The sequence below is a fragment of the Bufo gargarizans genome, chromosome 9 (genome assembly GCF_014858855.1).
Source record: "Bufo gargarizans isolate SCDJY-AF-19 chromosome 9, ASM1485885v1, whole genome shotgun sequence".
Lineage (NCBI taxonomy): Eukaryota > Metazoa > Chordata > Amphibia > Anura > Bufonidae > Bufo > Bufo gargarizans.
This window is the reverse complement of record NC_058088.1, coordinates 149,341,822-149,358,166: the sequence shown is the minus strand read 5'-3', so window position 1 is coordinate 149,358,166 and position 16,345 is coordinate 149,341,822. Positions and strand designations below refer to the sequence as shown.

The window sequence follows — 16,345 nt, the reverse complement described above, 5'->3', positions numbered from 1 at the left end:
TCTGGGACAAGTGTAGATATTCGCATGTGCGCTAATAAAATCGCCTTACGAAGATTCGCACCTCAATCACTTTCTAGGGAATGTGAGACTTTTGGGAATCAATCGAGATACAGTGGGGGGTGATGACAGTAGTTGACAGAGTACAGATCAATGTAATCTGTAAGGTGGAAAGTAAAATAAAAAATACGAATTTTCGTTAATCAAATTTTACGAAGTTCTACGTATTCGCGAATATGGTGCTATACTATATGAATGCACAGGCCTTTGCCTCTCTGTTCTGGGGACAAGTGTAGATATTTGCATTTGCGTTAATAAAATCGCCTTACGAAGATTCGCAACTCAATTCACTAATGTATGAATGCAAAGCCCTTTGCCTCTGTTCTGGGACAAGTGTAGATATTCGCATGTGCGCTAATAAAATCGCCTTACGAAGATTCGCAACTCAATCACTTTCTAGGGAATGTGAGACTTTTGGGAATCAATCGAGATACAGTGGGGGGTGATGACAGTAGTTGACAGAGTACAGATCAATGTAATCTGTAAGGTGGAAAGTAAAATAAAAAATACGAATATTCGTAAATCGAATTTTACGAAGTTCTACGTATTCGCGAATATGGTGCTATACTATATGAATGCACAGGCCTTTGCCTCTCTGTTCTGGGGACAAGTGTAGATATTTGCATTTGCGTTAATAAAATCGCCTTACGAAGATTCGCAGCTCAATTCAATCACTAATGTATGAATGCAAAGCCCTTTGCCTCTGTTCTGGGACAAGTGTAGATATTCGCATGTGCGCTAATAAAATCGCCTTACGAAGATTCGCAACTCAATTCACTAATGTATGAATGCAAAGCCCTTTGCCTCTGTTCTGGGACGTGCCGATATTCGCATGTGCGCTAATAAAATCGCCTTACGAAGATTCGCAACTCAATTCACTAATGTATGAATGCAAAGCCCTTTGCCTCTGTTCTGGGACGTGCCGATATTCGCATGTGCGCTAATAAAATCGCCTTACGAAGATTCGCAACTCAATTCACTAATGTATGAATGCAAAGCCCTTTGCCTCTGTTCTGGGACGTGCCGATATTCGCATGTGCGCTAATAAAATCGCCTTACGAAGATTCGCAACTCAATTCACTAATGTATGAATGCAAAGCCCTTTGCCTCTGTTCTGGGACAAGTGTAGATATTCGCATGTGCGCTAATAAAATCGCCTTACGAAGATTCGCAACTCAATCACTTTCTAGGGAATGTGAGACTTTTGGGAATCAATCGAGATACAGTGGGGGGTGATGACAGTAGTTGACAGAGTACAGATCAATGTAATCTGTAAGGTGGAAAGTAAAATAAAAAATACGAATATTCGTAAATCGAATTTTACGAAGTTCTACGTATTCGCGAATATGGTGCTATACTATATGAATGCACAGGCCTTTGCCTCTCTGTTCTGGGGACAAGTGTAGATATTTGCATTTGCGTTAATAAAATCGCCTTACGAAGATTCGCAGCTCAATTCAATCACTAATGTATGAATGCAAAGCCCTTTGCCTCTGTTCTGGGACGTGCCGATATTCGCATGTGCGCTAATAAAATCGCCTTACGAAGATTCGCAACTCAATTCACTAATGTATGAATGCAAAGCCCTTTGCCTCTGTTCTGGGACGTGCCGATATTCGCATGTGCGCTAATAAAATCGCCTTACGAAGATTCGCAACTCAATTCACTAATGTATGAATGCAAAGCCCTTTGCCTCTGTTCTGGGACGTGCCGATATTCGCATGTGCGCTAATAAAATCGCCTTACGAAGATTCGCAACTCAATTCACTAATGTATGAATGCAAAGCCCTTTGCCTCTGTTCTGGGACAAGTGTAGATATTCGCATGTGCGCTAATAAAATCGCCTTACGAAGATTCGCAACTCAATCACTTTCTAGGGAATGTGAGACTTTTGGGAATCAATCGAGATACAGTGGGGGGTGATGACAGTAGTTGACAGAGTACAGATCAATGTAATCTGTAAGGTGGAAAGTAAAATAAAAAATACGAATATTCGTAAATCGAATTTTACGAAGTTCTACGTATTCGCGAATATGGTGCTATACTATATGAATGCACAGGCCTTTGCCTCTCTGTTCTGGGGACAAGTGTAGATATTTGCATTTGCGTTAATAAAATCGCCTTACGAAGATTCGCAGCTCAATTCAATCACTAATGTATGAATGCAAAGCCCTTTGCCTCTGTTCTGGGACGTGCCGATATTCGCATGTGCGCTAATAAAATCGCCTTACGAAGATTCGCAACTCAATTCACTAATGTATGAATGCAAAGCCCTTTGCCTCTGTTCTGGGACGTGCCGATATTCGCATGTGCGCTAATAAAATCGCCTTACGAAGATTCGCAACTCAATTCACTAATGTATGAATGCAAAGCCCTTTGCCTCTGTTCTGGGACGTGCCGATATTCGCATGTGCGCTAATAAAATCGCCTTACGAAGATTCGCGCCTCAATCACTTTCTAGGCAATGTGAGTAAGATCTGAGCTGTTGGACCTTTGGGAAACAATCAATTATATGTGTACTGTAATTTTGTGGGGGGGGGGAAAAACAAAAAACGAATATTCGTTTTTACGAATATATAGCACTATATTCGAAATATTCGCGAAATCGCGAAGTTGCGATATTCGCGAAAAAAATTTGCTTTTCGAATATTCGCGCTCAACACTACCCAGCACCCAGGCAGAGGAGAGAGGTCCCGTAACAGACAATCTGGCTTCATGTCAGCAGAGAATCAGTCTGCATGTCATAGCAGAGAATGAGGCTTCACGTCAGCCACCACTGCAACAGTCCATTGGCATATATTTAGGCCCAGCACCCAGGCAGAGGAGAGAGGTCCCGTAACAGACAATCTGGCTTCATGTCAGCAGAGAATCAGTCTTCATATCATAGCAGAGAATCAGGCTTCACGTCACCCACCACTGTAAGAGTCCATTTTCATAAATTTAGGCCCAGCACACAGGCAGAGGAGAGAGGTCCCGTAACAGAGGATCTGGCTTCATGTCAGCAGAGAATCAGTCTGCATGTCATAGCAGAGAATCAGGCTTCACATCACCCAACATTGGAACAGTCCATTGGCATATATTTAGGCCCCGGCACCCAGACAGAGGAGAGGTTCATTCAACTTTGGGTAGCCTCGCAATATAATGGTAAAATGAAAATAAAAATAGGATTGAATGAGGAAGTGCCCTGGAGTCCAATAATATATGGTTAAGGGGAGGTAGTTAATGTCTAATCTGGACAAGGGACGGACAGATCCTGTGGGATCCATGCCTGGTTCATTTTTATGAACGTCAGCTTGTCCACATTGGCTGTAGACAGGCGGCTGCGTTTGAGGCCTAGTATTTAGGCGCTGGGTGACCGGTATGGATTTAGTGACAGAATTAGACTTGGAAATACACAGTAGCGGGTGTGTGTGAAGTTATTCTGAATGACCCTATGTGCACCTTGAATATTATATACCCTTTTAGGGATAGATTTCAAATAGCTCTGATATAGCAGAAACCACTAAATTATGAAATTGCTAAATTGGGAATTGTACTTCAACCCAGAACAAAAAATGTGCTTTGACGGGCACTAAATAACTTTCCCAGCTACAACAGGACAACGGTAACGAGAGATTTAGAGGGATTTAAATTTGAGGCCTAGTATTTAGGCGCTGGGTGACAGGTATGGGTTTAGTGACAGAATTAGACTTGGAAATACACAGTAGCGGGTGTGTGTGAAGTTATTCTGAATGACCCTATGTGCACCTTCAATATTATATACCCTTTTAGGGATAGATTTCAAATAGCTCTGATATAGCAGAAACCACTAAATTATGAAATTGCTAAATTGGGAATTGTACTTCAACCCAGAACAAAAAATGTGCTTTGACGGACACTAAATATCTTGCCCAGCAACAACAGTACACCGGTGGGTAACGAGAGATTTAGAGGGAATTAAATTTGAGGCCTAGTATTTAGGCGCTGGGTCACCGGTATGGATTTAGTGACAGAATTAGACTTGGAAATACACAGTAGCGGGTGTGTGTGAAGTTATTCTGAATGACCCTATGTGCACCTTCAATATTATATACCCTTTTAGGGATAGATTTCAAATAGCTCTGATATAGCAGAAACCACTAAATTATGAAATTGCTAAATTGGGAATTGTACTTCAACCCAGAACAAAAAATGTGCTTTGACGGACACTAAATATCTTGCCCAGCAACAACAGTACAGCGGTGGGTAACGAGAGATTTAGAGGGAATTAAATTTGAGGCCTAGTATTTAGGCGCTGGGTCACCGGTATGGATTTAGTGACAGAATTAGACTTGGAAATGCACAGAAGCGTGTGTGTGAAGTTATTCTTAATGACCCTATGTGCACCTTCAATATTATATACCCTTTTTGGGATAGATTTCAAATAGCTCTGATATAGCAGGAACCACTAAATTATGAAATTGCTAAATTGGGAATTGTACTTCAACCCAGAACAAAAAATGTGCTTTGACGGGCACTAAATAACTTTCCCAGCTACAACAGGACAACGGTAACGAGAGATTTAGAGGGATTTAAATTTGAGGCCTAGTATTTAGGCGCTGGGTGACAGGTATGGGTTTAGTGACAGAATTAGACTTGGAAATACACAGTAGCGGGTGTGTGTGAAGTTATTCTGAATGACCCTATGTGCACCTTCAATATTATATACCCTTTTTGGGATAGATTTCAAATAGCTCTGATATAGCAGAAACCACTAAATTATGAAATTGCTAAATTGGGAATTGTACTTCAACCCAGAACAAAAAATGTGCTTTGACGGACACTAAATATCTTGCCCAGCAACAACAGTACAGCGGTGGGTAACGAGAGATTTAGAGGGAATTAAATTTGAGGCCTAGTATTTAGGCGCTGGGTCACCGGTATGGATTTAGTGACAGAATTAGACTTGGAAATACACAGTAGCGGGTGTGTGTGAAGTTACTCTGAATGACCCTATGTGCACCTTCAATATTATATACCCTTTTTGGGATAGATTTCAAAGAGCTCTGATATAGCAGGAACCACTAAATTATGAAATTGCTAAATTGGGAATTGTATTTCAACCCAGAACAAGAAATGTGCTTGAACGGACACTAAATAACTCGCCCAGCTACAGCACTAGGGACAGATTTAGCTGGATATAAATTTGAGGCCTAGTATTTAGGCGCTGGGTGACCGGTATGGATTTAGTGACAGAATTAGACTGGGATATGGCCAAAAAATGAACAGACTATTGCTGGTTAAATGCACTTGGTGTGACAGCTTCACCCTGATGTAGGCTTTAGCCAAAAAACAACCACACCATTGAGGGTTAAATGCACTTGGTGACAGGCGCAGCTTGCCCCTGATTTTGTATATGGCCAAAAAATGAACAGACTATTGCTGGTTAAATGCACTTGGTGTGACAGCTTCACCCTGATGTAGGCTTTAGCCAAAAAACAACCACACCATTGAGGGTTAAATGCACTTGGTGACAGGCGCAGCTTGCCCCTGATTTTGTATATGGCCAAAAAATGAACAGACTATTGCTGGTTAAATGCACTTGGTGTGACAGCTTCACCCTGATGTAGGCTTTAGCCAAAAAACAACCACACCATTGAGGGTTAAATGCACTTGGTGACAGGCGCAGCTTGCCCCTGATTTTGTATATGGCCAAAAAATGAACAGACTATTGCTGGTTAAATGCACTTGGTGTGACAGCTTCACCCTGATGTAGGCTTTAGCCAAAAAACAACCACACCATTGAGGGTTAAATGCACTTGGTCGCAGCTTGTGCTGGCGCACCACAAGACACAAAATGGCCGCCGATCACCCCAGAAAAATGAGACTGACAAACGGTCTGTGCAGCCTAAAAACAGTGAGCAATTGAGGATCAGCAGCTCAATGATCCACAGCTGCAGATCGATCAGTTAATCAAGTCCTTTGGAGGAGTTAATCTGCCTAATCTCGCCCTACTGTCGCAGCCGCAACCTCTCCCTACGCTAATCAGAGCAGAGTGACGGGCGGCGCTATGTGACTCCAGCTTAAATAGAGGCTGGGTCACATGGTGCTCTGGCCAATCACAGCCATGCCAATAGTAGGCATGGCTGTGATGGCCTCTTGGGGCAAGTAGTATGACGCTTGTTGATTGGCTGCTTTGCAGCCTTTCAAAAAGCGCCAAGAAAGCGTCACAAAAGCGCGAAGAAAGCGACGAACACCGAACCCGAACCCGGACTTTTACGAAAATGTCCGGGTTCGGGTCCGTGTCACGGACACCCCAAAATTCGGTACGAACCCGAACTATACAGTTCGAGTTCGCTCATCCCTAATATATATATTTATATATATATATATTGTAGGGAGGAACAAGGGGCCGTCATTGATGGTCGGTACGTGTCACCGAGGTTCTTGGCCTTGGTGAGGTAAGAGCCGTTTTTTCTCAAGCGTCAGTATTGCAGATTGCAGTCTGACACTTCAGCTGTTTAGTATGGCTGTAAAGCTGATCCGGGACGGCTTTTACTGGAAGTAGCCAAAGTGCTGGGTGGGTGGCTACTCCCCACCTTCCAGGCTTAAAAAGCAGTCAGCACTATCAGGTGGGGTGGATTTTACCTCCATCTGACAGCGAAGGTGTGGAACCTCTGTGCTGAAGGCTGAAGACTACAAACAGGCGTGCAGGAAGACTGCCAGTGAACTTTTCTGTGGCAGAGCATTCAGCCGGGTGTGAACTGACACCTAGGATTCCAGGTGAACATTGTTTTTTTTGCTGTTTATGAACAAGCACCAAGACTGTTATGTTATGCTGAGTGTGAATAAAACACTGAAGTTTGATTTACAACCTGGTTCCTTGCCTCTATACTGCATCTGCTAACCTGTCTACCAAAGCAAATCCCCACAATATATATATATATATATATATATATATATATATATGCTCCTCCTGCTCTATAACACGCTGCCAGATTGCATTTTATGGTAATAGGTTTCTTTAAGGAAAATACTGTTCGAATCTAGTTTCCTTCCAACTCAAAGTGACTGTCATATACCAAGCCCCAGGTTCTGCCACCACATTTATCAACCACGTTAGCACCTGTCTCCTACACATCCTTTTTACTGCCATCATCATGGTTGGCTTCAGCATCTCCACTGACATATGACATACAGCTGCCTCTAGACTTTTAACACTTACCTCCTTTGGCCTCTCATAGTGGTCCTCCACTCACACTTACAGAGAGGGTCACATACTGGATCTTATTTTTATCTGTTCCCTATCCAACCTTGGTGGGGTCTGCACTCCTAAACATAAATGCAGAACGGCATTTATGGTTTAGCGTAGGACCCGCCTGAACTGAGACCACCTTGTCGCTTGGTAGGTGGGCTTAAATGTGTTTTGATCAAAATATATTGACCAGGTGTCTCAGATTTCATCAATAGAGTGAGGGCTTAGTCCATATGTTACGCTTGCATCTATTATTATAGTGCATTACTTTCTGTGACTGTATAAATGTAGCCATGTACATCTGCAACATTCATTATCATATTGTGCAGGATGTTTTATATATTTTTTTCCCGTGATTCCCTATCTAACCTTTCCAACTCTCCTCTCCTTATCTTTCACCACATTTGACTCACCATACCCTCGTAGGAACCTTACATGTCTTGACTTTTACCCGCTTCCTGACTCTTCTGCCACTCTCTTCCTTGTGCTCACATCATGATGCAGATGCAGCCACCATTTTGTATAACACCACAATAACTTTGGCTCTTAACTCAGTCTCTCCCTCACACACAACAGAACTCGCAGAAACAACAGGTGACCCTGCCACACCATGTTGTCTAAAGAACTGAGGCAAGCTTCCAGGGTTGCAGAGCAGCTATGCCCCCTTCCAACATTCTTAAAGATGTTTCCACCCTGCTCTCTAGATTGCATCTCACCACCTGTGCACTTCACCCAATCCCATTCCACCTCATCCCCAACCTCACCTCAGTGTTTATCTCATACAGTACCTAACAACATAACTTTTCAAACTATCCCTAACCACTGGTGTCTTCCTCTCCTCTTTTGCAACCATCACACCCATCCTTAAAAATTCTTCCCTTGACCAGTCATCTTTGTTTAGCTATCGGCCCATTCATTATTACCATTTACCTCAAAACTCCTTAAAAATAATAATAATCTTTATATAGCACTGCCATATTCCACAGTGCTTTACAATTCTGAGGGTGCATGTACAAATCAAAATAGACATTACAGGATTACAGGCTAATATATAATTGAAACACTAGGAGTGAAGTTTCTGCTCACAAGAACTTACAATCTATGAGAAAATGGGGGTGACGAAAAAGTAAAAAATGATTGTTTTGTAAAATGATCTAACCATATTTGTACGAAATAGAGTAGTGCATATGTTGCTACATACATGAGCTAGTGCATTGAATGCTGGGATTACTGCATACCTCTGAACTTTCAAAATGAGCAAAGAGGGACAAAGCACACTGCAGCAATTTTTTTCCGGACTAGGCCACCCCTCTAAAACTGCCCAAGACATATATACCTAATCCCAACCTGTACCCTAAATGCCCCCACATAGTAGTTATTTACCTTTTATGCCACCACACAGTATGTATCCCCACATTGTACCTCCTTCACAGTAGTTATGCTCAAATATGTGCCTCCTCACAGCAGCAATGGCAGATATGTGCCCCTCATAGTAGCGATGCCCAGATATGTGCCCCCTCACAGTAATATGCCCAGTTGTAATATGCCCAGCTATGTGCTCAGTAATATGCCCTGTTATGTGACCCCTCACAGAAAGTAAAAGAAATAAACTCCACATGCTCACCTTGTTCCTAGCAGCAGCAGCAGCAGCAGCAGCAGGACATCGGCTGCTCTGGTCTGTGGAGGAGGAGGAGCCGAGGCTGACTGCAGGCTGGCCCTGCCCCCCACACAGACCAGAGGTATGGAAAGCTGGCAGGGGGAAGGAATGATGGAGCAGGGAGCTGATGCCAGTGACTGTTCTCTGAGCCATCATTACAGGCAATTACAGGGACAGCTGCCTAAGAGCGGGACATACCTCCCCCCCATACCAGGACAGCCACTAAAAATCCGGGACTGTCCCATTGGATCCGGGACGGTTGGGAGGTATGTTACTGTAAGAAGATAAAAAATTCCTCAAATTGCTGCAGGACTACTTTATGGGCCAGTTTGCAGAAGATGACACTAGGGGCGATGCTTTGTTGGATCTGATAATTTCTAACAATGCAGAGTTTGTGGGAAATATAACTGTTCCTGAAACACTAAGTAATAGAGTGATCACAATATAATTATATTCCCCCTGAACTATAAAAAGTAAACTGTCTGGGAGAGCTGCACTGAATTTTAAAAGGACCAATTTCCCCGATTGAGGCTTACATGGTTTACACCTACCATAAAAAGGGCAATAAATGACATAAAACAGCATTTAAAAAACAAATCTGAGGAGTCAGCTGAAACCTTAAAAAATGTACAAAGGGCTTAATAAAATCTTTAAAAAAGAGATACAATCTGTAAAAATACAAAATGAACAGCAGGTGGCAAAAGAGAGCAATTTTTTCCCCAAAAATGCATTAAATATATAAATGATCAAAAAAAAAACAAAGTTAGAGCAACTAGGCTCCTAAATAACGATAAAGGGGGATGGTCACTAAACTAAAGCAAAAGGTAGAGTTACAAAATTTATTTTTTAGCTCTGTATATACAAAAGAAGAGAAAGGGGCTGATATCTGTGGTGCTGGGGCTGTTAGTACATCCAGTGATATACTCACATGGCTAACTGTAGATACGGTCCAAGACAAGTTAAATAAGGTAAATGTGAACAAGGCTTCATGTCCAGCTGGATTACACCCAAGAGTGCTTAAAGAGCTCAGTTTAGTTATTGCTGTGCCCCTGTTCATATTTTGTAGAGATTCTCTAGAGACTGGTAAAGTGCCAAGTGACTGGCGCAAGGCAAATGGAGCGCCCACATTCAAAAAGGGCTCTGGGTCAGTAACAGGTAATTATAGACCAGTAACCTTAACTTCTGTTGTGGGAAAATTTTTGAAGGGCTCTAAAGAGACTATATACAGGAGTATGTGACTGTAAATAATATTATAAGTGATAACCAGCATGGGGTTACCAAGGACAGAAGTTGTCAGACTAACCTGATTTGTTTTTATGAGGAGGTGAGCAGTAGCCTGGACAGTGGGGCGGCTGTGGATGCAGTGTTTCTGGATTTTGCAAAGGCTTTTGATATTGTCCCGCAAAAATGTTTAATAGGTAAAGTAAGGTCTACAGGCTTGCAAAGTATAGTTTGTAATTGTATTGAAAACTGGTTGAAGGACCGTGCCCTGAGAGTTGTGGTCAGTGATTCCTATTCTGAACTGTCCTGGGTTATAAGTGGTGTACCCCAAGGTTCAGTGAAGGGTCCCCTATTTATTTATTAATGATATTGAGGACGGGATTAGTAGCACCATTTCTATTTTTGAAGATGACACCAAAATAGAAGATATCCAAAGACTACAAGTTGACTTGGACATTCTGAGTGATTGGGCATCAACTTGGCAAAGTTTGGATAAATGCAAAGTTATGCATCTTGGTAGTAATAATCTACGTGCATGATATACCTAGGGGAGGTAACACTGGGAGAGTCACTTGTAGAGAAGGATTAGGGTGTCCTTGTAGATGGTAGATTGAATAACAGCATACAATGTCAATCAGCTGCTTCTAAGGTCACCAGGATATTGTCATGCATTAAACGAGGCATGGACTTGCGGGGCAGGGATGTAATATTACTACTTTACAAAGTGCTGGCGCGGCCTCGTCTGCAATATGCAGTTCAGTTCTTGGCATCAGTCCATAGAAAGGACTCTCTGCAGCTGAAAAACGTACAAAGGAGAGCGACTAAACTGATAACCTGTATGGAGGGTCTTAGTTATGAGGAAAGTTTAAAATAATTAAATGTATTTAGTCTTGAGAAGAGACGTCTGGGGGGGACATGATTAACCTATACCAATATATAAATGGACCGTATAAAAAAAATAGGGAGAAAAGCTGTTGCAAGTAAAATCCCTTCAAAAGACAAAGGGGCACAGCTTCAGCATGGAGAAGAAAAAATTCAGCCTCCAGAGGCGTCAAGGGTTCTTTACTGCAAGAACTGTGAACCTATGGAACAGTCTATCTCAGGATGTGGTCACAGCACGAACAGTGGACAGTTTTAAAAAGGGTTTAGATAAATTCTAAAAAGTAAATTACATTAATGCTTGTGAAAATAATTAAGAAATAATAATAGTTGGAGAAAAAGCAATCATTTTATACTCACCCCAGTTGTGGGCCCCCATTCATAAGGTCAAACACCTGCGCTGGATTTAAAAATTGCTTGAATTTGCGTAGAAACTTTACTCCTTGGTTATCTCCACTTTTAGAATTTACAAATACAAGCAGTGGACTTGCACAGGAGACAGGAGATGTAGCTTTCCAAAAACCTGAAACAGAAGTGTTATGAATGCTCTTCACACTCTGGTCACTGCAAATTATTATCAAATCACTGGGGCAGATTCACGAATTCTGCCTAATATTTAGACAGTGTAAACTTAGACTAGATACTCAAACTTATCAAAGTGGCTCATGATGGATAATACATTTGGTGCATCTTTAGACAATACCTATTGGTTGGCTTACATTGGGCCAACAATTTGGTGCTCCTTCCTCCTAAGCCACGTCCCTTATTGAACAATGTGCAAACTATGTCTAAAGTGCTTCATAAATTATTTCTGCAAATTAAGCCAGAATTCCTGGCAGTAACTAGTGTTAGGCACGAATATTAGAATCGCAAATTTTAATTGAGAATATTGCCACTTCGAGAATTCCCGAAGATATAGAATATAGTGCTATATATGTGTATTCGCAAATATTCTAAATTTTATTTTCATCTGAACCCACGATCCCTCCCTTCTTGCTTGTGGGCCAATGAGAAGGCTGCAATATCTTTGTCAGAGCTTAGCAACATCCCTAGCAACCAATAGGAAAGTTGCCTCCCCCTTACTATATAAGAACCTCCCCAGCAGCCATTTTCTGTAGTTCTGAGAGAGACAGCAGTGTCATTGCTGTGCTCTGTGCTTTGCTGTGTCATTACATTAGATAGATAAATAGATAGATAGATAGATAGATAGATAGATAGATAGATAGATAGATAGATAGCTTATATATATAATACAGATAGTCAGTGTAGGTTATATCCTGATATAGTGTAGCTGTCCATACCTACATGCTACAGACGTAGTGCTGCGATGTCACAAGTTCACAACAATACTTAGTGCACCAATCAGTAAGGCCTCTTTCACACGGGCGTCATGTTTTTTGCCCGGATAAGAGGCGGGTGCGTTGCGGGAAAATGCGCGATTTTTCTGCGCGAGTGCAAAACATTGTCATGCGTTTTGCACTTGCGTGAGAAAAATCGCGCATGTTTGGTACCCAGACCCGAACTTCTTCACAGAAGTTCGGGCTTGGGATTGATGTTCTGAAGATTGTATTATTTTCCCTTATAACATGGTTATAAGGGAAAATAATAGCATTCTGACTACAGAATGCTTTGTATAATAGTGCTGGAAGGGTTAAAAATAATAAAAAAGTTAACTCACCTTCTCCTCTTGTTCGCGCAGATGCCACTCTGTTCTTTAGCTGTGGACTGAATGACCTGAGGTGACGTCAGATCACATGCTCCAATCACATGGTCCATCACCATGGTGATGGAGCATGTGATCTGACGTCATCAAAGGTCCTTTAGCCCACAGATAAAGAACAGACCGGCATCTGCGCTAACAAGAGGAGAAGGTGAGTTAACTTTTTTTATTATTTTTAACCCCTCCAGCACTATTATACAAAGCATTCTGTATTCAGAATGCTATTATTTTCCCTTATAACCATGTTATAAGGGAAAATAATACAGTGAATAGACTGTCACCTAGAACCCATGCGTGAAAATCGCACCGCATCCGCACTTGCTTGCGGATGCATGCGATTTTCACGCAACCCCATTCATTTCTATAGGGCCTGCGTTACGTGAAAAACGCACAAAGAGGAGCATGCTGCGATTTTCACGCAACGCACAAGTGATGCGTGAAAATCACCGCTCGTGTGCACAGTCTCATAGAAATGAATGGGTCAGGATTCAGTGCGGGTGCAATGCGTTCACCGCACGCATCGCACCCGCACGGAAAACTCGCCCGTGTGAAAGGGGCCTAATATGTGGTCAGACCTGCTAAAGATGTGGTTACACGTATTGCGTGAAAATATGCGCATCATTAATTGCCAATTTGCGCAATCGCGAATATATTGGAGCACTCTATCTGCATATAAAGCTATTGTAATGTTCACACCTGTATTGCGCGCGCAATGCACAAATATTACATTGCCGATTTTCGCAATCAAGAAAATAATGGTGAATTCTCGAATTGATGACGAATATTTGCCCAAATATTCACAAAATATCACGAATGCAAATATTGCCCCTGCTGCTCATCACTAGCAGTAACTGCCAGGCACTATTTGGCCCAGGTTTGTGATGCAAATCTGGCATAAAAATGGATGAAAAAATAGTAAGTTAATGGGATTCTGTCACCAGGATTTACCCATCAGAGATATTCATATGTGCCCATCAGTCTCCTTGTTTTGTATTAAATGATCCCACTCTTACGGCTCTGTGTGTCTTTTATTGCTTTATAATTTTATTGCTATGTAAATTACCTTGATAAGGAGCCCAAGGGGTTGTCCCACGATCCGTTGGAGCCCGGCCGCGCCCATCGTTCCGGAGCCCAGCAACGCCTACCAGTTAATTTATTCACTGCACTTCCCCTGACGTCATTTCTTCCAAGTGCCGTAATCTCGTGCAGGCGCAGTGTACACAGTAGTCTGCGCCTGTGATGACTACTGGCACAGGCCTCGTCGTTCCAACTGCGCATGTTTTGGTGTCCGTCTGACGAAACTGAGCCAAATGGATCCATCCTTGCACAGATTGTAAGTCAATGGGGACGGATCCGTTTTCACTGACACAATCTGGCACAATAGAAAATGGATCCGTCCTACATTGACTTTCAATGGTGTTCAAGACGGATCCGTCTTGGCTATGTTAAAGATAATACAAACGGATCCGTTCTGAATGGGTGCAGACGGTTGCATTATCCGAACGGATCCGTCCATGATGGATCCGCACAAAACGCGAGTGTGAAAGTAGCCTTAAATGTTTAATGCTTAAGAGTAAGAGTAAGAAGAGCAGTCAGGAGTTCAGAGATAAGGAGCCGTCAGATCAGCAACCTGATGGGTTCAGTGTGAACCTGCAAGATAGTCTGCAGATAGCTGAAAATTAACCCTGCAGAACAAAACTTTTGAAAATTTTTATAGAGATCAATTTAAAAAATATTTTTTTTGCCCAAAATGTGTAAAATGCTCTGTGTAGGTCACCGTTATGGGGGACAGTTAATAAAATAAACAGTGTGTAACTGCCGGAGTATATAGGGCTACTGGCAGTTTCCCCGTAAAAAAAATTGGGAATGGATTCTCCTACTGGGCTCCCTTGGAGCAAATCCAATAAATACACAAACAGGCCAACCTTTCATACTCTGGCAGCGCTAGGTATTTTTTTCTAGCCAATAAATATATTTGAGGCCTCTTTCACACTACAGTATGTTCCATTCAGTGTTTTGCGTTCCGTTTTTCACGGATCCGTTGTTCCGTTTTTTTGCTTCCGTTGTGGTTCCGTTTCCGTTCCGTTGTTCCGTTCCGTTTTTCCGTATGGCAAATACAGTATACAGTAATTTCATATTAAAAATTGGGCTGGGCATAACATTTTCAATTGATGGTTCCGCAAAAAACGGAACGGATACGGAAGACATACGGATGCATTTCCGTATGTGTTCCGTTTTTTTTGCGGCCCCATTGACTTGAATGGAGCCACGGACTGTGATTCTCGGCCAAATATAGGACATGTTCTATCTTTTCAACGGAACGGAAAAACGGAAATACGGAAACGGAATGCATACGGAACACATTCCGTTTTTTTGCGGAACCATTGAAATGAATGGTTCCGTATACGGACCGTATACGGAACGCAAAAAACGGACCGTATACGGAACGCAAAAAACTGTAGTGTGAAAGAGGCCTAAAGATGAGCTCCTGTGGTAAACCACTAGTAACTAGGTACCTGCAGGGGCGTAGCTATAGGGGGTGCAGAGTTGCAGTCGCTACCGGGCCCAGGAGCCTGAGGGGCCCAAAGACCCCTGTGCCGCATAAGAAGACATGGTATTATAGAAAGTGCATGCTGGTCAAGTTACACCTCTGGCTGAAGGGAAGGGGTAAGGTAAAAAAATGTGTTATGGGGAGAGGGGGGGGGGGGGTAGTGTGCCATTTCAATTTTTGCCTCAGGCAGCAGAAACGCTATGTGCTCCCCTGCCCCTGGCCACAAAGCACTGATGGAAGGGGGGCCCAAGCTGAACTCTTGCACCGGGGCCCATGAGCCTTTAGCTACGCCCCTGGGTACCTGAGTAGGTTCCATTAATGAGCACCCTGTGGTATATGCAGGAGTTTTGTACTATGTACTTACCATCTGAGTCAATGCTGTTTAGTGCCGTAGGAGGGATAATTGAGACTCTGCAAGCTCCAAGTGGGCACATTTTGCCTAGTTGCTCCTTACAAGAGCTATGCACCTAAAACATATGAAGACATGAAATGATGCTGAAATATTTTAATTATTTAATTAATTAAAACAGAGAACATTCTAAGTGTCATACCCTACTCCAAAAGTATAGTGAATAAGACATGTAAACATTAAAGAAACCATAGAAATGACAATTCCTGTCCCTGTTCTAAGGTATATGGATGTCATTAAGATAGTGTAAGAGATACTCTACCGCTAATCTGTCACCTATGTATCCTTTTTGCAGGACAGAAAATACACTTGCATGTAGATTGCAATGTAATGTTTTAGTGCACACTGCTCTAAGTTGGTGACGTGCAGCCCGGGCTGAATTATTGGTCCAATGTGGGAGAAAACTAAGTTTGGCTCCATGCAAACTTCTAGAGGGGCACAAGTTTCCTAACACTTAGTAAATGCCTGTTCCTGTTCAACTTGCTGAGTCTGTATCCAAATTTGTGCCATCTTTGTCTGGGGCTCTGAGACCACACGCAATACAGTCTGTAAGGACAGTACTGTTTAGCCAAGTTCTGCACTATGGGACAGACTTCAGAGCTGAACCCAGACATAACCCCTTCTTCACCCAGGCAGCC

At 42.4% G+C, this 16,345-nt stretch overlaps 1 protein-coding gene across 3 annotated transcripts in view; it reads right to left on the bottom strand.

The window, feature by feature from the left end:
• LOC122919463 (diacylglycerol kinase eta-like) overlaps nt 1-16,345 on the bottom strand; it is a 283,154-nt gene that overhangs the window by 104,309 nt on the left and 162,500 nt on the right. For all 3 annotated transcript variants that reach the window (XM_044268513.1, XM_044268514.1, XM_044268515.1), the window contains 2 exons: nt 15,663-15,765; nt 11,388-11,550 (listed from right to left, as the gene is read on the bottom strand). In XM_044268513.1, coding sequence (XP_044124448.1) covers nt 11,388-11,550; nt 15,663-15,765 — 266 coding nt within the window. The remainder of the gene's footprint in view (nt 1-11,387; nt 11,551-15,662; nt 15,766-16,345) is intronic.